Below are 16,327 nucleotides of genomic sequence, written 5' to 3'. Positions count from 1 at the left end.
TGCAACGTTACTTTAAACAAAGGAGTTTTCAAGAACTTCTTTACTCTTAGTACTGAAAAATAAACAATCGACATACATTTAAATAGATAGACGATAGATTTATCGTTCTGCAACAATAACAGACCGACACATTCCATATAATCGTTTATACCATAGATTTTATAACAAGTATTGGAAAAACACTTCGATCCATCATCGTGAACAATAGATGTTTTATGATGCCGTGACGGTATTTTCGTTACTGGACTGTTTGTTGCTATATGGACGCGAGGAAATGTTTTAATTGTCAGAGAGATAGTTAAAGCTACGGACAGACTGGGCGAATTTTCATAGCGAATTGTTCGAGCGAGTCGATCGCCAACTAAATTCGCCTAGTGAGTCCAGTTCTACGACATTCGCCCCAATATCGGCCGAAGCCATTCGCCAAAATCAATCGTGTTTGATATTATTCGCTCGAATACTCATTGCCTTCGACTTGGGCAAGTGTTTCCACTGTGGCAAACCTTAACTCAACCAATCACAGACGCCAGAAGCGTTAAATGACGTCAAATTCGTCGTCAAATCAAAGGAACTCCAATTTCGCTTTTTTCTGTACGCGTAATTTTATTTGTAGGCGAGTTATCAATGCAGGCATTCGCACAATGTGTCCACTGCGTGAATTCGGCGGCAAATAGTTCGGAATATCAGCGAATGAAATTCGTCCAGTCTGTCCTAAGCTTATGAAATCAATTCTTATTGAGTTGAGTGCTTAATGTGTTACCGCTTTATGGACATAAGATCAGACAATCCATTATGAAAATAAACTTGGTCAATATATTTTATTTTGACGAAAAAGAAACATTGGAAAACTAGCTTATGAGAATATCAATTAAAAAAAGGACGTAAATGTGTAAAATGTGCCTTCAAATCCATGTGTGTCCAGAATTATTTGCGGTTGAATGTTCAAATGACGACTCGTACCTAACCCTTTAAATGTAATATGTGAGGTTCAAGTGCAACATTTTTATTGATGATTGTATGGAATCATGTACCAAGTAAGACGTAGGGCCTATTGAAAGCATAGAGACGACAAATTCTGTATTTATAGATTTTTTGGAAATTTATTTAGAATAACTGGTTAACCAAATCGATTTTGATATAAATATTATATACTATCAGTTAAATAAGTATAAATTTTATACTTAATAAACCCAATTTAATTATTTCCGTCTATATATGCATATAGCAGTATTTTTATTTTCAATCCATAAAAATATTACGCAGAGAAAAACATGTTTTTTTTAGAGTTTCTTTATAATGTTAATTGTACACCGTTTCAGTTTTTTTTATGTACCATTCCGAACCCCAGTTCCTTAGATTTCAGAAACAGAGCAATGCAGGTAAAATTGTTATTTAGCATTAATTTCAATACCTTCAATGCGAACGGTTCATTGTTCATGTTGTTAACAATAGCCAGTCGTAATAGTATCCATTGACCGTATATTCGATCTAATTTTTATCTTAAAGTGATTGTAATGTGGTTTTCTAAATTCGGAGACACTCATGATAGCATCAATTTGCACCCTACCAATTTTCAATCAGACGTCTGTGGTTCCTGCAATTCCACTAAAACTAACCCGTTTGATGACGTCACTTATCGCGAAGGTCCTTATGCTATAAACTATATGTTGCGATTGCGTCATCAAACACATCTGATTGAAAATAAGAATGGTGCTAAAAGTTCTTATCCGGAACTCTGGATTCTGGGTTTTTCAAAAAGCCTGGTCACGTGATGTAGGTACATGATCGTCAAAATGGCCGCATGCTATGAGTGGTTCCGATACACTTAACAAAATCAGAAACCTTTTTACATTCTCTTTAAGTATTGTATTAACTATTTGAGTAAAAATGACAAAAGATGAATAGGTTGATACTATGGTTACTTTCACTAAGAATACTATTCTACGGATATAACACCTCATCCTTGTCTTTGTTGAGAACAAATAGTGATGCTTTATTCGAAGAATAATACATTTTCCTTTATCTCCGAGCATTAAATCTGTAAGGTCATAACAACACAATACAGCTTCACCTTTGACGGAATCACGTAGGAATATCGTCTCTAGGAAACATGGAATACTAAAAGAATGCTTTTCTTTGAATAGCATATATTTAACATTGTAATTCTTTTAAAATCTTTTTAAGCAATAGTATTGAAGAAGCACTTATCTCAAGATTTCTTCCGATACATGCACATTAATGTATATTTCCATGATGATATACATAGGCCTACTGCATGATTAAATTCTGAAGAGATTACAAAAATTCGAAAGAGACTTACTAAATTCTAGATTAACTAAATGCGGAAGAGATTAACCAAATTCAAGAAAGAACTGAATTCAGAATAGATTTACTAAATGTTGAAGAGAATTACTAAATAGAGATTTATACGGAGCCCCTAAGGCGCAATTGTAAACATATTTATTTATTATTTCGTTAAATTCTTATAAGATATAAGAATAAGACCTGAGTTACCGTCAGCGATTCAACTTGTCAAGGCAGTTTAAGAGCAGTGATGTAGATATAAAATATTCTAATCAAGATCTCCTGAACATCCACCGATCACTAGACCAACTCGAAGATCACAGATCCAAAAGACAAGAGAGGAATAGAGGATTGATAGCAACAAAATGATGGACGTGGTTGTGGACAAAGCTTCAGCTCACCTTTTTGTTGAAAATACAGTTTCTCTCAGATACTGCCTGTCACATGCCTGTATCGTCGAGTGTCGTATGCCGTCGACAAGAAAGCTGTCCGAAGTGGCCTAAGATGTAAGGATTCAAAACCTTTGTTTTCAAAAATTCTAGGTGTGTGTATGGGTGTGGTGGAGGGAGGAGGGGTGGATTAAACACTATCGAGAGGAGAGCGTCTGGAAAGGCCTCCGATTCAAGGAGATCAACCCTAATTTTCAACATTTTCCTTGTTCAGAATCCCCCATAACCTTCCTTAATAGGCGAGCGCTGATTGCTAATCACCCGGATGTCTGTATAATGAAATTCTTTCTCAGCCGTTTATAATTCTCATTTGTTTCAAATGGTCCTAGGGCGATAATATATAAATAAGCGCTGAACATTCATTAAAATCCGTTATAAAACTGCTACTAGCGTTTATCTTAATAAACATATTTCCACTATTGTGTATATAGCCTTTTAAAAAAACAAATAAGTTGATTGATTAGGCATTTATTGTTATTAACAATACAAATCAGAATACCTGATTATCAATATTATTACAGGCATTTCTTATACCTGATAAAGGAAAAGGCTTTTCAAAATCATCATCTGGCAACTAAGTAAGAAATTCACTTACCTTATTTAATAGAGACATTCATTATCCATGTAAGCAAGTTAACTGTTATTAGTATCAAGGGTATTGAAAAAGTCTCTCAGATGCCAATGTAACATTATTTTATGTTCTTGTTAATGATTGACGATTCTACATGGCGGCACTTTCTTATTCTAGAAATAGGAAACGACGGTGTAGGTGATTGGTTGATTTCTTATTTGTAAGATCAATTCTTATGTCTTAGGTTAGTGCAACTTCCACATTAATATCTAAACCATCATAATACATGTTATTGAAATGCTGAATTTTTCTACAGCAAAAATCTTACATACCACATACATTATTATATCGGGTCTCCCAAAAAAAACGCCCCACAGTTCAACAGGTAGTTGACAGTCCTTGGATATGACAGTCATCCAATAAAAATTGCACAAGTACTGCCCCAAACAAAATAGCATGCCAAAAATACAATATCAAGGCAACTTACCTACGAACAGCTTAGATACTGTGTTTATCTCTGTATTTTTCTTTGAAAGATCATTTTCAGCTGGCTACAGCTAAGCCAATACCTTTGGTGGCTGTGACTGGTTTAACATAACACTAGCTGGCTACCCGCAGCTTTGAGTAAAAATGTCTTTCGCATTAAGTGTCATTAATACTAGTTGAATGATTCTCTCCGATTAAGACTGACCAGTGCCATAACCAAGAATCGTAGACTTCTAATGCAAATTGGTTGCAAAAGAATTTATTAACTATAAAAAGACCAATGCTGAATTTCAACATTTTAATCCACATCAAGTGAATCACAACTACGAGACAAGTGGAAGTTTTTTTAAAATTAGATTCAAAATTCAAGAATTACAGACAACAATTTTAATTTCTTAATTTCCATGCTTCAAACCAAGATAGCTTGCCAGGCAAGGTAATATACGCCGACTGGCAGCTTTGATTTTGAATACAAAAATTTAGCAGTACAGTAACAATCACCAGTATGAAATATTCAACCTTCAGTCATACACTTCTTTTGAACTCTTTAGGACGATAATGAATAATATTCAGTATGAGTTATTGCCCTTGTTCTTGAAAACGTGTTCAATTTTTAGCTCATGAAAACTTTAGAAGGCAAATATTCAATCTTCAGCGCGGGACAGAATAATAAAAGCAAGTTTTGTCAAAATCCAGCAACAATCATGCCTTTTAGTGTTTAAAAGCTAAATTTGAAAGCGCTTTCAAGAACGAGGTCAGAAAAATATTTTTCAATTCTTCTGATTTTCAATAGGGTTCAGCCTTGGGTGATTACGAACATTCACACCAAGTTTCATCAAAATCCGTCAAGAATTGTGCCTTCTAGAGCGTTTACGATCAATTGTGGACGGACCGGCTAACCGATGGACGGATGGACATGGGGTGACGGCAATATACGCTCCACATTTCTTAAAAATAGATCACATTGTTTTAACAATATTTATTCTGATAATACAAAAATAAAAATTAAAATATAATACAATTTATATACAACTCTTTGGGATTTCATTTTCTTATACGTTCTTTATAACATACACATAGCTGTAGAAACAATGACAATCGTTTGTCGGTTGCCTTTTTATGAAAACTCGTGAACATGTATTGAGAATTAAGCACGAGTTGCTAGTTAGAAAGATCAATGCCAAGAGGTTTGGCCAAGGGCCATCTGGTAGATGTGAATCTAAGTAGTTATCCTTGTTTGTTATAGTTGTTTCATTCATTCTTTTTACTGCCAACTGATTTTATATAGTCATTAACACAAACTTGACAATAAATATTAATAAATAAAGAATATTTAAGCCGCATTAATGGACTAACAAAAATTCTCCTTATAAAATACAAGGCACAACAAACACATATTCTGAACACATTGAACACATCATTTACACACATCATCACGATTAATCCATCTTTACTTCTTATTTGGTTTACATAAATAAATTTTTAACTGCAAATAAAACAGAAATGACATGAATTAGGGTAAAATTTTGGTATTGCCTTTTACAGATTATCATTGAAATACGTCAACCGGAAGTTCGTCGTACTGTACGACTATCTGAATGTATCTGTCTAGCATCTTCGCCTTGACTGCTATAGCAAATTTTTCTTGTATCATGTAAATGGAATGCAACGATTTGATTGGATTGTACGCCAACACATACAGCTAATAAGAGCTCTCGACAGAAAATTCTACACATACTTTCTGTCAAGGGCTGTGATTGGTTGTATTTGCTAGCATACAATCCAATCAATTCCCTACATTTACAAACTTCCGCGATACAATGTTTTATTATGTGTACTTACATCATCAATATAACCTTTAAAATTACCAAAACCTGTTCCTCGACCAATTTGTATGGCACAATTCTTTCTTTGAATTGGACCTAGAACATATTGAAAATTAATAAAATTAAACCTTCACTGAATTTCAAAGCTAAAATAAGAACTCTTCTTTAAACATATGTGCCCATTCGGCTACAAAATCAATTGGGTAAGAGGTTTTGCAGATAATTCTGTTAAGATGTATACACAAATGAAACTAGTACCTGCTAAAGTTTGTGACGAGTCGCCATTAACACTTCCAGATAGTAAATTACCATCTAAATAAAACATAGTGTCTCTCCATTCTGTATCCTAAAAAATAATACAAATCTAGTAGAAAATATTTTCGCTGATTTGAGGGAATGTTGATAAATATTGGAGCGGTTCGTTTAATTTCAATAGATTTAAGAATATTTTGCAACTTATTCCCTCGCATTACTTCTAAATGAAGGGTGTAAGAACTGCAATAGGTTCTGGATCCATTAGTGCAAAGGCAACTACAAAGGATAACGATATTGTATCTGCGTAAAAAAAATCCCTCATTGGACACTACTGTGCGTTGTCTTATTTAAAAGAAATCTAATTGTTACCTCTGATGGGACTGTTACTGCCGCTGCTCGATGTGATATTGTCTTTATACCAAAAGATGTAAATTTATCAGCAGCGATGATATATAATGATCCACTAGTACTGCAATCACCATTAGATATCACAGCCTGTTTTCTCGTGATCTGTGTCTCTTTCTTGTAGCGAAACTTTATCATCAGTTGAGAGCCGAAATCCATGTTAGCAAATCGGGGTATTCTTAAACCAGTATGACCATTAAAATAAGCTGCACCATTATGGATTGTGACACCATCATTTTGAACGTAATTATAGTTTCCAGAATGGTCACGTACGTCAGAATCAAATGGTAGATATAATAATGGTCTACAATCTGAAAAAAGAAATTAAGTTGGAATTTCAATATTTATGTTCAAAATCAGTTTGTGTTAAATATGTTAAACATATATTAATGATCTCAGACAAAATTGGAGTTGATGATGTTTAGATGTACAGTTCGTTATTGTTCTTAGTGGCGGCGCCAGCATTCCGAGACTGGGGGTACAAATAAGGGGCAGACAGACTCAATGGGCGGAGAACTGCGGAGGCTGAATTCAAATTTTGGCTACTCTGTGGTGGTGTCATAGTCGCAAGCCTCTCATAGAGTGTCATAGAGAGTTCTCTCAAGAAAATTTAAGAAAAAATGAATTGATTTTGTGCATTCTGACACATATTTTGGAGAAAAAAGGTAGATATTTAGATTTGTTGAAAATAAAGTGGGGGTACAATTGCGGGTGTAAACCACTTTTCTAGGGGGGCAAATGCCCCTTCCCCTCTGTACTCCCACTGGTGCCGCCCCTGATTGTCCTTCACCTTTTCAAATTCAATTTCAGTACCATTAGAGACTTTTGTGTTGAAATCATCAATCACTCATCAACGTTTGGTCTAATGCAGTCTATCATTTTTTTACAGCTAAGAATTACTATTCTTACCCGGTTTCTGGGGCTGATAAGACACTGGTTTAGCGAAGGTTGAACAAGAACATGTATCCATGAAGTAATTGGTTCCCGGTGCACAAGGCATCTTCACCCACCCGAATCCTGGTATCAGTTGATGAAAGAAATTATCTACACCATTAATAGGTCTTTTATCACAAATACCTGTAAATAATTTGAAAGAGATATAAATTCCTAGCATGTTTTTATGATAAAGGTTCTCTTCAGATTCTAGAGCAATGTCTCTACAAACAATTTCTATGCCATTTCAAATCCAAAACTGGATATTAGACTGATCAAAAGAAAACGTTGACAGTATTATCAGGCAATCCCCCATTTTGTTATTGTAAAACAAGTCAAAGCCAATATATTTGGTGGAAGCTAAACATCTCCCCCTTCATTGATTCAGGCCTACAGTATTTGGTTTTCGTGGAAGGGAGGGTTTGATTCTCCGAAGAAATAGTTAAAAGCACGTCCTAATAACACATATATGAAATAAGTGGCGTTCCCACTTTCAAATTTTATAACAACAGTGAAAGAATAGCCTGTGTCAAACCAAACCCCACCCTTCCCCGAATTATTTTGTGGCCTCTGCTCGACCCCCTTCACCTAATTTTTCTCAGAAACGCTACTGATAAACGCTACTGAATGCTCACAGTATTGAGCGCTATACTAAGTTCAATAATCTTAATGTTAATCAGTAAGGAATTGAATTGAATTGAATTTCACTTACTGGAATGTGCAGTATCAACACAGCTGTCTGTACATCTAGGGTTTACAACACATGATTGTTGTACTGAATGATAACTGTATCCTATAGGACAACACATACCACTTGATCTACCCTTCTTACATACCCAATAGCCACCACAGCTATAATCACTTTCATAGCTGACAACAGATAGATCTTTACAAATATCTGAAAAAGGGGGTTTATTGGGTTAAATTTACATTTATGCTTTATTTAAATCATATGTAGCGTGAAGAATAACACGTCTTTAACCATTCTTAAAGATGATGGTCCAGCAACACCCACTTCAACAAGCGGTTGATATAACAAACGTAAGATGTAAGGCTGAAACTTCAATATTAAAGATTGGTTCCCTTCTTTTCATTTATGACTGTCTTTTCAACTGTCTTTGGAAAAATACCAGTTTGTCTCACATGTCCATAATTAATTCATAATTTGTTAAATTAGAAGAGAAATAACAGCAGAATTCCAATGAGTGACCGATCAAGGAAGGTCAAAAAGTCTTTTTTTGTTTATGCACACTACACATACACGAAGAATTATGATTGGTTAAAACTCTTAAATGCATGCAATAAGAACATCAAGGTATGATTAAAAATACATGATAATTCATTAGAAACACCAATTATTCAAATAGTTTGCTTAATTTGACACTAAAAAAATAAGGAAACCCATCTTTAAAATGACGAGCGTTATTTTTTTTTCAATGATGTTTTTTAAATTATTGTGTGATTTAAATCTTTCGCGTCATTTTAACGTTAAAGGGTCGAAGAAGTGTGGATGGAAAGACGAAAGAACGGACAGCCATGTGTGCCAAATTAATACAGCTCTGTAATAATTTGTATGTATTAGATTAAAGTCTTCTACTCATATCAAAAGAGGATTGCATGAGCCAAAATTTGACAGAAAAACCTTCCCAAATAATGTAATACCAATGGATATTTCTTACCATTTTCACATTTAACTTGGTTAGGATGGTTACAGGTCAATCTGTTTTGATCCCAATATAAACCATGTGGACACGATTTGATAAACACTCTAACCGAATTAGCTTCCCCAAATACACATTGAACATATTTACTACAATCCGTCTGATGTTCTTTATAACCCACACCATTCACAATTAAACAACCAACACATGCATCTGAAATATAAAGCATGTATATAGAGATAGGTATATGGTACAAGATTAATATCGCTTTAAAGAGAAATTCATCATGAGGTTTTCTATACGTTGATGTAACTGATCTTTAGAATATAGACGTGACATTGATAAAAACTTACCTGCAGGCGAAGGCGGTTCAACTACTGGTTTTTCTGTTGTAAATGTGTCAGTATCTTCCTCTGAGCTTGAATCCACAGCTGTGGTTGATTGTGTACTTGTAGTAGTTGGATTGTTAGTTGTTGTCTGTCGAGTTGTGGTTAGTGGCGTAGTGGTTGGTTCGGTAGTTGTTGTAGTTGGTTCAGTTGTTGTTGTAGTTGGTTCGGTAGTTGATGTAGTTGGTTCAGTAGTTGTTGTAGTTTGTGTAGTGGTAAGTGTTTCAGTTGTAGTTGTGGTTGTAGTAGTTGTAATTGGTTCAGTCGTCGTAGATTCTGTGGTAGTAGTCTGTTTTGTAGTTGTAGTTGGCTGTTGTGTTGTTGTAGGTGGTTCTGTTGTTGTTGTTGTTGTTGTAGGTTTTGTAGTTGGTTCAGTAATCTTTATAGTTGTAGTTCGCTTTGTTGTTGTAGTTGGTGCAGTTGTTGTCGTAGTAGGTCTTGTAGTTGTAGTTGTTGGTTCAGTGGTTGTCGTAGTTGGTTCAGTAGTTGTCGTAGATGGTTCAGTTGTTGTTGTTGTAGTTGGTTCAGTAGTTGTTGTAGTTGGTTCAGTTGTTGTTGTAGTAGGTTCAGTTGTTGTTGTAGTAGGTTCAGGTGTTGTTGTAGTTGGTTCAGTTGTTGTTGTAGTAGGTTCAGTTGTTGTTGTAGTTGGTTCAGTTGTTGTTGTAGTAGGTCTTGTAGTTGTTGTTGTTGGTTCAGTAGTTGTTGTAGATGGTTCAGTTGTTGTTGAAGTTGGTTTAGTAGTTGTTGTAATAGTGGGTTGCTTTGTTGTTGTAGTTGGTTCAGTAGTAGTTGTGACAAATAAAGTATGTGTTGTCTTTTCATCTTCGGTGTCATTATCTTCTTCAGAGCTTTGGGAGCTGCTGCTGTCAACCACTAAGTTTAGTTGTGTAGTAGTTTCCGTGGAAGTGGGTTGATTTCTGGGGGTTGTTGGTTGAGCTGTGGTCGTTGAATGTGTTGTTGTTGCTTTAGTAGTTGTTGTTGATTTAATAGTAGGTTCAATAGTTGTAGTAGTTGTTGGCTGAGTTGTGGTTGTCGTTGGTTGAGTTGTGGTTGTCGTAGGTTGGGCTGTTGTGGTTGTGGGTTGAGTTGTGCTTGTCGTGGGTTGAGTTGTTGTAGTTGTTGGTTGAGTTGTGGTTGTTGTTGGTTGAGTTGTGGTAGTTGTTGGTAGAGTTGTACTAGTTGTCGTTGTAGACTGGGTTGTAATAACAACTGTTGCAGTTATAAGTGGCTTTACGGTCGTGGTTGGGCGACCTGTGGTAGTTGCCGTTTCTTCTTCAGAATCATTATCTTCCTCTGAACTTCCCTGACTGATACTCTCCTGACTTTGTATGCTACCACTATCGGGTGTAGGACTAGGACCAGGACTAACAGAAACGTTTTCGATGGAATCAATAATATTAGAATCTCCACGTTGTATGTGTTCAGATGAAATCGAACTAGACTCATTGGGAATGGTATTTTCAACTTCACTTGAACCACTATCTGTAATGCTTTGCTCAGATGACGCTTGAGTTTCTTGTGATGCACTCGTTAACTGTTCGAACAGCTCAGATAATAATTCATTTGATGATACTGATAAATTCTCTGCATAGTTGTTGACTTCCTCTGATGAAAGAGAACTTGCGTCAACATTTCCTACTTCAGAATGACTTTTAGTGTTGCTGGGTATAGAACTTCCGTGTTCCATGGATAACATGTCTGGGATATGTGGTCCTTTCTCAGTTGACACTTGGGGCGGTAAATATGGATATGTTGGTAAGAATGGGAGAGATTCTTCAGATGGTGTTCGTACTGTCGTTGAAATATCTGGATAAATAGTATGTTTTTCTTCGGAACTGCTAACACCTTCTACTGAATTAGGTACGAATGGCGTATTTATGTTTTGGTGATTCCAATACATGTGATAGGGATTGTTATTCGTGGGTAGTTCTTGAACGATTTCTGATGCCTCGGAATTCGTAAAATGTTGTGTTGGTGGAACAGTTTCAAATGAAGCATGGTTATCAAGTGGTATTTCTGTAGAAAAAATTAGGAAGATAAATTAAATTGACTGACTATTATTTTAAATCATTAGCATTTATATAAAAATAAAAACTGAATATTTTGATAAAAAGTATAAAAATCAGGCCATTTCCATATAAGTTAACGGGAATTTCATTAAACAGAAATTACACTTTCTAATGAATGTGCAAAAGGAGCAAGATTTGAATAGAATACTTGGTCAACAAGTGTATGTTTATATTCATCAGTTGTATTTACCGGGTAGAACCTCTATATAAGACGATATATCCATTAAACTAAATAATTAGTGGGTTCCAAAATTACCTAGTTTAATGAATTATTACCCAGTTTAATGGATTTATTGCATTATAGAGGGATTCTGTCATATAGTTTTAACACTGATGAACAAAGACTCATTTCAATCATACTTACGTATATTGCCAGGTTGGACAATGGATGTTTCTACTGATGCTGGTTCACTACCCTGATGTGCGTTTTCCATTGAACTATCGGGCACCAATAACGGACGAATCGTTGATGTAATTTGACCGTTTGATTGAGGAAAAATCGGATTGATAACAGCCTGTTCTAAAGAATTGGCATTCGTTGCAGGAAAAACATTGTTGGGAATTGGATGTTGGGTATTTTGGTTGTAAATTGGTACAGCCGGAGCTAATGGTTGCTGTTCGGTGCTTTCAGCACTTACTTCTTCGACTGATGTGGAAGGTTGGCTCACAAAACTGCTAATAGACTCTGTTGGTTTAACAATGGTAGGTGCGTATGTATATTCGGGTACAAAGGTATGTACTGGTTTGTTGTTAAATATTGTGCCATCAAAATTGAATACTTCACTTGATGAACTATCTGCAATAGTCATGATACAAAAATATGAATTCGAAACCAAATGATTCTATTATTGTCATTGTTATTGTTAACATTATTACAATATGGAACATACACCAAACCATCAAGATTATTTTGGACACAAACTGAGCGGTCATTCTTATTTGGCTTCTGGCTGCTATTTTAGCCTCAATGTGGTCCTTGGTAAGAGTGATCCAGTTCCAAGTTGCTAACAAATACGTATGCATCAGATCAGTATCATGACCTACCTTCATTACTTGACGATAAGGACGGTTGGAATGGATAAAATGGTCTTTGAGGTTGATAGAATGGTGGAATGGTCGGCGTTGTTTCAGTTGTGGTAGTGGTTGTTGTTGGTTCGGTAGTTGTAGTAGTTTTTGTTGGTTCGGTAGTTGTTGGCTCTGTAGTAGTTGGTTCAGTTGTTAGTTCGGTAGTCGTGGTAGTAGTTATCGGCTCTGTAGTTGTAGTAGTTGTTGTTGGTTCGGTAGTTGTGGTAGTAGTTGTTGGCTCTGTAGTTGTAGTAGTTGTTGTTGGTTCGGTAGTTGTGGTAGTAGTTGTTGGCTCTGTAGTGGTTGTTGTTGGTTCGGTAGTTGTGGTAGTAGTTGTTGGCTCTGTAGTGGTTGTTGTTGGTTCGGTAGTTGTGGTAGTAGTTGTTGTTGGTTCGGTAGTTGTGGTAGTAGTTGTTGTTGGTTCGGTAGTTGTGGTAGTAGTTGTTGGCTCTGTAGTGGTTGTTGTTGGTTCGGTAGTTGTGGTAGTGGTTGTTGTTGGTTCGGTAGTTGTGGTAGTAGTTGTTGGCATTGGTGTTGTGATATCGCCTTTGGTAACAAAAATAAACATTTAATAGTGTAATGAAGCAGTTGGATTATGTCACAACGTATTATTGAAATTATTCCAATTTAAACGGCAGGCCGTCCGACGAAAGGAAATACGTCTATAGCCCCACACAGCAGTAAACTACAAATTGCAGTTCATAGCATACAACTAAATTTTGTTGCATTCTTTGCTAAATTAAAGTAAGTTATTATGATAAAACTTAAAAACTGAAGTTCAAATCATACCAGATGTCCTCTGTTTACATAAACATATCAAAATCAGATCATTAGCTTCCATTGCGTTTACAAGAAAATAGAAATTGAGTAAATGTTAAGTTAATGGAAATGCTCAGCGAAAATATACAGTTCCATACAGATCAGTGCTATCACATCGATAAAAAAAGTACTCACTTTCTTCTCCTTCTTCTTCTTCTTCTTCTTCCTCTTCTCCACCACCTCCCTGGTTAGCGTTCTCATTACTACCAGCTTCATTTGGTGCGACCGTCGTCGTTGTTGAAGGTTGTATAGTTGGGACTGCCGGTTCTTGTGTTGGTATTTCATGGGAACTTGATTCTTCGGACTGACTGTTTACCAACGGCTCTACAGATTGTTGTGTATTGGCGATTTCTGAAGAGCTTTGTCGTTGAGCGGGATATTTGCCATCAAATGGAATAGAACTTGGATTATATTTTATATAATTTACCCAGTCGGAAACCGGTACTTCTGACGATTTTGCAGGATTAGTTGTTGGTGATTGTACTTCTAGGGAGGATGTCTGCTCGCCTGAACCTACTCCAAATATGATACCTTGTGCATGTTGTGAGGAAGGCGATGAAGGCGAGGCCGGCACTGGCCTGTAATATCCATACTGGTCGACGTAATAGGAAGATGCATTAACATTCTGTGTATTCGTTGAAGGCAAGGGATTCGCGGGTACTTGTGAGGGGACATTGACCTGGCCATGGTAATATTGCTGATTATTCTGGTTCACATGTACATTGTTAGTTGTTGGATTGGTCATTCCCGTGTTTATATGTTGTGGGACGTGATGTTGTTGAGGGACGTGATGTGTTTGAGACGTACCAGGATAGTGAGGAACGTAAGCAGAACTATCTTGGTTTGTAGTTGGGAGCGATGATATTTCAAGTCCTGAATGGGAAGCAATTTCGTGAGAAGTTTCTGGATTTGTAAACTGTTTTGGGACTTCAATGGTTTCACCTGCGGTATTTTCAAAAGAAGAATCGGGTATTGAGGATATACCATGTGTACCACCTTCATACTGGATACCAGGATAACCATACTCATAACCATAATCTCCTAAATATTCAAAACTATCGGGATTCGAATAACCTGAAAAGGCAAATTTTAATATTCTGTTAAATTTGTCGATGACATGAGTCAGTTTTATTTTTTATTCGAGAATTCTGTTTAGCATTTTATGCTAATCTTGTTGAAGGGTTCAAGTTAGATTTGACTAGCAATCTATCACACCAAATATCAATTTTGACTTATCAGGTTGAATGTTGATTAACAATTCATAAATTTTTTTTACGAAAAATATACAATTTGATTTGATTCGCAGCTGGTCGTTATAAATTTTAAATTTGACTTGTCAAAGAAAATATTGGGGGATATTTTGACTCGGAAACTACGATGCGGTAAATTGAACCCTGATCTTTTTCAGGTCTCATTAAAAAAATGGCATGGGAATATATAAAACGTAAGCTTTGCTAAATACGTTCTAAATCTGCTTTATGTGCACATAGCACATCGTCGCAAATGTTTGTTGTTATTATCATAGATTAAAATGCTAATGTATTTTTGGTGTCATACAGTTCGCATTATACTGTAACAAGACAATTAAGTGTATAACTTATTAAAATGTCTATATTAATCATAAGTCACAGAGTTAATATTTCACTACAAGAGACAAACACCATCACTTTTCTAGCCAGCGGGCAGATACAGTTATGAAATACATGCATCTCAAAGATTGACTATTGTGGGTGTAAAATGATTCAGGATGGAAATGATGCAGATGAATCAGTAAAATGCAAAAAAAGAAATACAGGAGACAGCTAAATAAATTATTGAGGTTATCGTGTCTAATTTTGCTGCAATTCAAATCCTGTTACGATGTTAATCATCATTTAAACTACTGTCTGACTACATTGATCTTTGAATTGATTTTTTTCTCGAAATATGATAAAATTTTCAACTTTATGTCATTTGTCTTAGAATGTCCTCGTGTTTATAGATATATATGATTCAGTGATTTCACATTTAAAATGAAGACACTTTCCTCCAGAGAATTCACGTGAAAACAAATGAAAATTCCCCTCTGTATAATTATGTTTACAAATAATAACTTTTCCGGTGGTTGACATTTTCATCAACACAAAGACAATCTAAGACTCTCAGTAGTAATTCATTGGAAAATGATTGACTAATTTCAATTCAGAAAACATTGTAGTCAGAGAGTATAATTTGTCTTTTCTTTTCATCTATTTTAATAGATACACAATTCTCTGCTGAGAATGCAAAACAAAACATCAGTTGTTAAGACTTCATCAATAGGTTCAAAGTAATACAAAACTCGCATAGAAAAAAGATTTGCTTTGCTGTCACAATAATTCAAATAAACATAATCAGAAATAGAAAATGTCTAAGTTGCTCTACAATTGATGAATTGAGTACAATTTTAAAAAAATGAAAATATTTTATTATTGTAATCGGAAATAGTGCCAAGCTAGCTAGTAGTTTTCCAAAATGAGCCAACTCAAATATATTCATTGAATTCTTTGGAGCTTTGAAACCATGCAGTACGATAATGAGATGAATGCTAATATCATGTACAGTACACATTAAAGTTACCGTTGTTGTGAAAAAAGAGGCTTTCACTGATTAATGATTGTTTTATTTCAAAAGAATACTACCTCTTAGAATAGACGTAAAAAAGTCTCAAACTTAATCAACAAGTGTATGTATATATTCATCAGTTGAACTAACCAGGCGTCATGACTAAAGAATAGAATCTCTATACAAGACGTTATATCCATTAAACTAAATAATTATTGAAACACGCTTCTAAGCATATTTCAAAATTACTTGTTTAATGAATTATTACTTAGTTTAATGGATTTATTACATTATAAAGGGATTCTATTGTATTATAGTTTTAACACCAGTAAGTTCACTGATGAACAAAGAATCATTTTGGCCAAGTTTAAAAAAATTAAATTTTTTGTCATCTTAAAGAGACACCGTTAACAAAGGCACCAAAATTTATAATTCGACTTACCGTAATCCGCATACACATTACTGTAACTTTGTCGAAACGTTGTTACCAATACTAATAATCCAAAAAGTTTCAT

The 16,327-nt window shown here is 35.3% G+C and overlaps 3 protein-coding genes across 3 annotated transcripts; all 3 read right to left on the bottom strand.

Annotated features, from left to right (window-relative positions):
• Positions 1-4,776: 4,776 nt before the first annotated feature.
• LOTGIDRAFT_237510 (hypothetical protein) lies at positions 4,777-8,026 on the bottom strand. Its single transcript, XM_009046951.1, has 6 exons — positions 7,942-8,026; positions 7,206-7,373; positions 6,261-6,607; positions 5,895-5,982; positions 5,653-5,732; positions 4,777-5,296 (listed from the first exon to the last, which is right to left on the bottom strand). The coding sequence occupies exons 2-6, from the start codon at positions 7,294-7,296 to the stop codon at positions 5,261-5,263; spliced, it is 642 nt and encodes a 213-aa protein (XP_009045199.1). The 5' UTR covers positions 7,297-7,373; positions 7,942-8,026; the 3' UTR covers positions 4,777-5,260.
• LOTGIDRAFT_171085 (hypothetical protein) lies at positions 7,906-12,939 on the bottom strand (the record flags this gene model as incomplete). The annotated part of the gene is made up of 4 exons (XM_009046950.1): positions 7,906-7,940; positions 9,244-10,036; positions 11,546-11,547; positions 12,390-12,939. The coding sequence occupies 4 exons, from the start codon at positions 12,937-12,939 to the stop codon at positions 7,906-7,908; spliced, it is 1,380 nt and encodes a 459-aa protein (XP_009045198.1).
• A 363-nt stretch (positions 12,940-13,302) lies between these two features.
• On the bottom strand, positions 13,303-16,327 carry LOTGIDRAFT_171084 (hypothetical protein; the record flags this gene model as incomplete). The annotated part of the gene is made up of 2 exons (XM_009046949.1): positions 13,303-14,303; positions 16,255-16,327. 2 exons carry the CDS (start codon positions 16,325-16,327, stop codon positions 13,303-13,305), a joined length of 1,074 nt encoding a protein of 357 aa, XP_009045197.1.

The sequence above is a fragment of the Lottia gigantea genome, assembly GCF_000327385.1.
Source record: "Lottia gigantea unplaced genomic scaffold LOTGIsca_109, whole genome shotgun sequence".
Classification (NCBI taxonomy): Eukaryota; Metazoa; Mollusca; class Gastropoda; family Lottiidae; genus Lottia; species Lottia gigantea.
Note: the sequence above shows the minus strand (reverse complement) of the source record. Positions and strands in the feature narration are given on the sequence as shown.